Genomic DNA, 6038 nt, shown 5'->3' on the forward strand with positions numbered 1-6038 from the left:
TCAAACACAATTATTTAAAACTTTTTTTTTTCTTTTTTTTTTTTTGGTTTTTTGAGACAGGGTTTCTCTGTGTAGTCCTGGCTGTCCTGGAACTCACTCTGTAGACCAGGCTGGCCTCGAACTCAGAAATCCGCCTGCCTCTGCCTCCCAAGTGCTGGGATTAAAGGCGTGCGCCACCACGCCCGGCCCTATTTAAAACTTTTAAATTTATTTTTATTTTATGTCCACTGATGTATGTGTGCATGTATAAGTACATACATGCCTGTGTGAGGGTGTCAGATCTTGGAGTTACAGACAGTTGTGAGCTGCCATATGGGTGCTGGGATTTGAAGCTGGGTCCTCTGGAAGAGCTGTGCCATCTCTCCAGCCCCTTAAGACTGTTTTTTGTTGTTGTTGTTTTAAATATTGACATTTGAAAAGATGTAAGAGGAAAACAAGAGCAGAGAGCCAAGGAGTCCCCGTGGAAGGGGACTTGTTCTACAGCTAGCCCTAGGACTGCTCAAACCCAGAGCTGGCTTTTTCTCTGCCCACAGTGGAGCCCAGTGACATCCTCTTCAGAGTCATTTCCCAATGTTATCACCTCCTTGCAGACCACAAAGATCAAGTGACTTGTTTTCATTTATCTGCTACAAAATGTCTGAATCAGGGTCTGAACTCAGAGCTCATCACTTCTAAATCATGCAGCCCTAGCTACAAAGAACAGACCTCTTCTGAGAGCTCCTGGGCTGGGGATTAGGCTCAGCTAGCAAAGCAGATAGATGTCTAGCATGGATAAGGCTCTGGGTTCAACCCTCTGCACCAAAGCCTGTACTGTTTCCCTAAGCTAGCTGCTAGGCATACAGAACAAGTCCGCTCCTCTGCGCTTTCTCCTCACAAGGCTGGAAGGCCCTAGTGTTCCCTGAGCCTAGGGAGAGTGGGTATTTGATGATTCTGACACTATACACCAGAGGAACCTTAGAGCACCCCGCAGGGCTGGAAGCAGATACAATGACATCTAGGCCTGCCAAGATTTCAACACGGCCATTGTGAAGGATGCAGGGGGGGAGGCAGAGGAGAGCCCTAGAAGGCTGATACTTTTCTCTGGGTTTTAAAGGAAAGGCAGAGAGGCCCATGTCCCTGGCAGAGGTTACTTGAGAGAGTAGAGTCTGGTGCTGAGCCGGCTTTTAGAAGGCTTCTGGGTCACACTGGTTCTAAGAACGCAGTCCTTCCTCCTACCTCCATCTGACCAGCTTTGGAATGGAAGGGTCCACTCAGACCTGGAGATACCAAGGCAGGGGAAGGGCTGGCGGTGGCTTTCCTGGCTACTGCTTGGGGTAAGGAACACAGAGGAACAAGAAATGTCATAGTCTCAGTTTCATGAACAGCATCTGTCAGCTAAAGGGGTGGGGGTGGGGTTGGGCTGCACCCTCAGGTTGAGTGAGCATGGGTCAGCCTTTGTCTGAAGAGATGGTCATTCTCTATGCCCAAAGACATTACAGAACACCCCTGCCCAACCTACCCCTCTTAGGATGGTTACTAAGAAGGACCCTAAGATAGGTGAGGCTGTCTGTATCCTCCCTCTCACCCTCCCTCCCTGCTTTATTTTATTATTATTATTTTTTTTTTTTTTTTTTTTTGGTTTTTTGAGACAGGGTTTCTCTGTACAGCTCTGGCTGTCCTGGAACTCACTTTGTAGACCAGATTGGCCTCGAACTCAGAAATTCTCCTGCCTCTGCCTCCCAAGTGCTGGGATTAAAGGCATGCACCACCACGCCTGGCTTACTTTATTTTTGAGAGAAGTAGAATCTATGTTATTATAGTTGGTCTCAAACTCATCTAGACTAGCCCAGGCAAGTCTGGAGTTGACTCTACAGCCCAGGCTAGCTTCAAGCTCACTATATAGGATGGATTCATGGCAATCCCCCTGCCTTCGCCTCTCAAGTACTGGGATTCCAGTTGTACATTCACTGTCACACCTGGCTTCTAACTCAGGTTTACTCATTTGGGGGAATAAGTTCTGAGGATTCTATGAAAGAGATGTGGGTTTCCTGGGCTACCCCAAAGTCAGGTCCTGGATAGAATCCCCGAGGAAAACACAGATGTTTTTAGTCTCTGCTTTCAGCTCACTGGAAGGATCTGGCTTTCCTTTGTGGTTGGTGGGAGATGTGGAGATAAGTCTAGGGTCCTTTACTTGTCAGGCAAGTGCTTTACACTGAGCTACATCCCCAGCCTGAGGGAACTGTTTTAACTAAGCCCTCCAAAAGGATACAAAGCCAAGAACCGTTTTTTTTTTTTTTTTTTTTTTTTTTTTTTTTTTTTTTTTTTTTTTTTTTTTTACAGTCTTGGGGCACACAAAGGCACAAAGGCAGTCTGGGATCAGGAAGAGAAACAAAGGAGACAGTCATTCTCCAAGGGCCACTTGGTGTGGGTGGACTCTGTAGTCGGGGACAAGTGAGAAAGGCCTTGGCCTTCTTGGCTCAACTCCAACATTTCTGATAAGGAACTCAACTCCAGCCTTCTGTCTGGGAAGGAAGTCAGGGGTCACCCTCGTCATCCCCCTGCCTGCCTTTGTATGGTCTCGGCTCCTGCCTAGGCCACATCTCCTGAGCCAGGGTTTCTCTGTATAGCCCTGGCTGTCCTGGAACTCACTTTGTAGACAAGGCTGGCCTTGAAGTCAGAAATCCGCCTGCATCTGCCGCCTGTGCTGGGATTAAAGGCATGCGCCACCACGCCCGGCTGAGCCTAGGTTTCTTGCCTAGGGAGAGGTTTAAACTGAATTGTCTTTTGCAAAGGTCTCTCTCTTAACCTTTTTTTATATCCAGAGATAAAACCATACCCTTGACTGTGTACCACATCAGTCTAGACTTTTCCTCAGAGAAAAGGCCTTAGGCTAAGGTGACTGGGCCTTCTCACCTGGAGAGCGAGGTAACCCTCCTTGTAGAGACTCAAGACTTCCAGGGAGGTCTGACTCATCTTTCACCTTCGGGTGCTTTCCAGCACATTCTCCTGGTAGCTCCACTCAGCAGAACTGAGGGACCTTGGCTCTGATGGCACAGTTCCCAGGCTGCCAGGCAGTCCAGGAGCTCTGATGGCAGTTACCAGGCAGTCTGATGAAACGTGACCAGCACCCACCACTCACCCCTCTCCCTTTTCATTTATGGCACCAATGAGTGTTTTAACAAACATGTTTATTAGAAAAGTAAAAATATTGCATAGGTCTTAATACTTGAACATCAAGTGTATTCATGAACCGCGAGTAACTTCATGTAAACAGGTTCTAGATGGAAGACCCAGGTGGCACTCCTCTGGGAAAAGAGGGTTCCAGCCCCCCCCACCCCAGCCCCTCAGCCCATCTCCTCACAGTTCAATTCTCCAGTACATGGGCACCGGGATGGGCTAGCTGCAGCTCCCAGGTGTAATTTTGTTTCAAGTGTCGAAGATCCCGAATGATCCTAACACCCACCCCATTCCTACTCTTACATTCATGCAGTCTGTAAGATAGCTGCCTCGAACAGGTCAGTAGTGAAGCGCCGATCCCCACCCCCCAAAACCAAGATACAAAACAAACGACAAAACACACTAGGTCCTTTCAGACCAGGAGATACACAAACTGTGTCGGCCACCTCCCCTCGCCTACCCCCCCAGCCCCCAACCCCCAGCCGGGGCAGAGGCCAGTGCAGACCAGCTGCCCTTCTGGCTCTGGCCCACAACTGCTGTTGTAACTTGTCAGTAATACAAAAAAATAAGGTACATGCTACATACACATCCAGCCAGAAGCCTGTGTGACTCCTAAGCCTTTGTTTCATGCTACAGTACTGAGGGGCGTGTGCCCCAACAGGGAGCCACCTGCATACAACCTAGAGACTTCCTGGAGAACACTTCCTTCTCCCACCTGGCCCTGCGCCCCTCAGGTGGCTATCGTCAGTTTTCTAACACAGGGGACAGTCCTTGCCTGCGGGTCTCCACCACAGAAATTCCTTGTCTTCACTTTGGGGGGCAGTGAGAAACCCTCCCCGCACCCCCCCAGGATGTAGTTCAACACTCTTCAATGAGCAGCTGCTCGGAGCTGTAGAGTTTCTTCTTGATGACTCTGAAGCCGGTGCTTAGCGTCAGGGACTGGCTGTAACCAGGGACCAAGGAAGAATTGGCAGAACTTAACAGCCCCTGGATCTTGGGCCAGAGGCGAGAGTCCAGACGCAGCACCAGGGTCAACTGAAAGGTGGGCACCAGGCTGGGGTCTAGGGCCAGCTGAGCCACGCTATGGCAGCTCTTGCCTTGCTCCACACACACGTCCAGCAGTGCCCCCCGCAGGCCGCACGGCTCACTGTACGCCAGGCGCAGGAGTTCCTTGCCCACCTGGCTCACCAGCTGGCTCGGCATGAGCAAGCGCGCAGGGCGCCTCGAGCCCAATCGCGCCTGGGACAGGCTCTCCTGCAGCAGCTGCATCAGGTTGGCACACAGGTGCTCATCCTCGGGGTCACTGAGCAGCTCAAAGTCGGGCAGGGACACCCCATCCAGGTATGAGGAGTCTGGATAGAGAGAACACAGGGAAAGGGTATTAGAGCGCCTTCCACAGGAGCTGTACGGGCCGGGGAGGTGCAGTTTGCCTAAGCAAACAGCGTCCCTTTCCACTCCGTGCCTCAGTTTCCGCCCCACAGTCTTGCCTTCTAACCCTAGGGTAATCTGTTTTTTCGTGCTGGGGTGGGAAGCCAAGGTGGCTTTGAGCCGATTCAGCTCGCTTCGTACCCACCTCCCGGGGCCCCTCCCACCCCCATCCCCGAACCCAATTCGGCCCCGGCTGAGTGCTCACCTTCCTCCGGCCCGAAGCCACTGTTGCTACTGTCCAGGGACTCGCAGTCCGAGCTCTCCAGGCTCGCGCAGCGGTCAAGGCCCTCTTCTCTGGCCGCAGACCCCCAGGCGGAGCGCGGCGGCCGATCAGCGGCCGGAGTTCCAGACGAGGACGAAGAGGAAGAGGAGGACGAGAAACGATCCCAGAGACTAGGCATGGCGGGGTCAGACGCCAGGACGCTGGCTGCTGAGGTCCGAATGAAGGCGCACAGAAGCCGCTGAAAGACAAGAGGGACAAGGATTTGGCGTCAGTGTCGGCGTTGCACAGGATTGAGGGCTCTGAGGCCCCAAGAGCCGAGGTCACTCCCCGACAAGATGTGCACACCCGGGAGGGACACTCACCAGCTAGCGCGGTCAGCGAAGATTGCGGACAAGAGCGCTCTGACTCTCGAAGGGTGAGCGAACTGGTGCCAACCCCCGATCGCTGCCCGGACCTGTCCCTTCGAACCCTCTCGCACCTCCCCCCTGCCTGCTGTGATCCCTAGCACCAGCGAGCAGCAGCCTATAAGGGCTCTCGCGGCGAGGCCACGCCCCCTCCAGGTCGCAGCCCAATCGAGACCCGGGAGTGTGGCCCACCTCAGCCAATAGGCACTGGGCGCACGTTCGCAACGTTCTCTCCTGCCTGGTGACAGCGGCCTGGCCCCGCCCCCACGGAGCCCCAGAACGCTCCCGGCCGAACCCCTCTCCCTCGCCTTAGCTTCGGCCACACCCCCTTTCTGGAAGGGATCCGAGGCGGCTTTCAGCAGCTGCCAAGGTCCCTGAGGGCGCTCGCGGCAGGGGAGGATCAAGGAAAGACTTGTTTATTATAGGGGCGCGTTGCTGGGGGGAGGGGACGGCCCGTGACTGCACTGGGAAGAAGAGTTGGGGGACCTGGTGCGGCTTGAGCAGGGGAGAAAGGTACCCTAGCTTCTGGGAGCCCAAGGGCCAAGGACACTGCCGGGCGCACAACTGAATGCCCATGGGACCGTGGCGCAGCGGCAGACGTTACTCCGTTGTCCCATGAGCATCAGTCCTACGCTGTCTTTGCTGGCGACACGCGATGCACTTTTGGTAATAGGTCCAAAGACAAGGCAACTCAGGGCCATCGGCTCCCACGTCTCCTCATCAGTGTTCCTGTTACTCTGCAGCCCCGGGGGAGCAGGGTGTAGGTTCAGGAGGACATCAGTGCTCGCCAATGCGAGATTGTCCTCTAGCAGAGGGTTTGGGTAGGA

At 53.6% G+C, this 6038-nt stretch overlaps 1 protein-coding gene across 1 annotated transcript; it reads right to left on the reverse strand.

Annotated features, from left to right (window-relative positions):
* Positions 1–3150: 3150 nt before the first annotated feature.
* On the reverse strand, positions 3151–5322 carry Ddit4 (DNA damage inducible transcript 4). The gene is made up of 3 exons (XM_021174736.3): positions 5170–5322; positions 4790–5045; positions 3151–4508 (listed from the first exon to the last, which is right to left on the reverse strand). The coding sequence occupies exons 2-3, from the start codon at positions 4983–4985 to the stop codon at positions 4015–4017; spliced, it is 690 nt and encodes a 229-aa protein (XP_021030395.1). The 5' UTR covers positions 4986–5045; positions 5170–5322; the 3' UTR covers positions 3151–4014.
* Between the last annotated feature and the right edge of the window lie 716 nt (positions 5323–6038).

The sequence above is a fragment of the Mus caroli genome, unplaced genomic scaffold, assembly GCF_978045245.1.
Source record: "Mus caroli unplaced genomic scaffold, Mus_caroli_1 scaffold_9, whole genome shotgun sequence".
Lineage (NCBI taxonomy): Eukaryota > Metazoa > Chordata > Mammalia > Rodentia > Muridae > Mus > Mus caroli.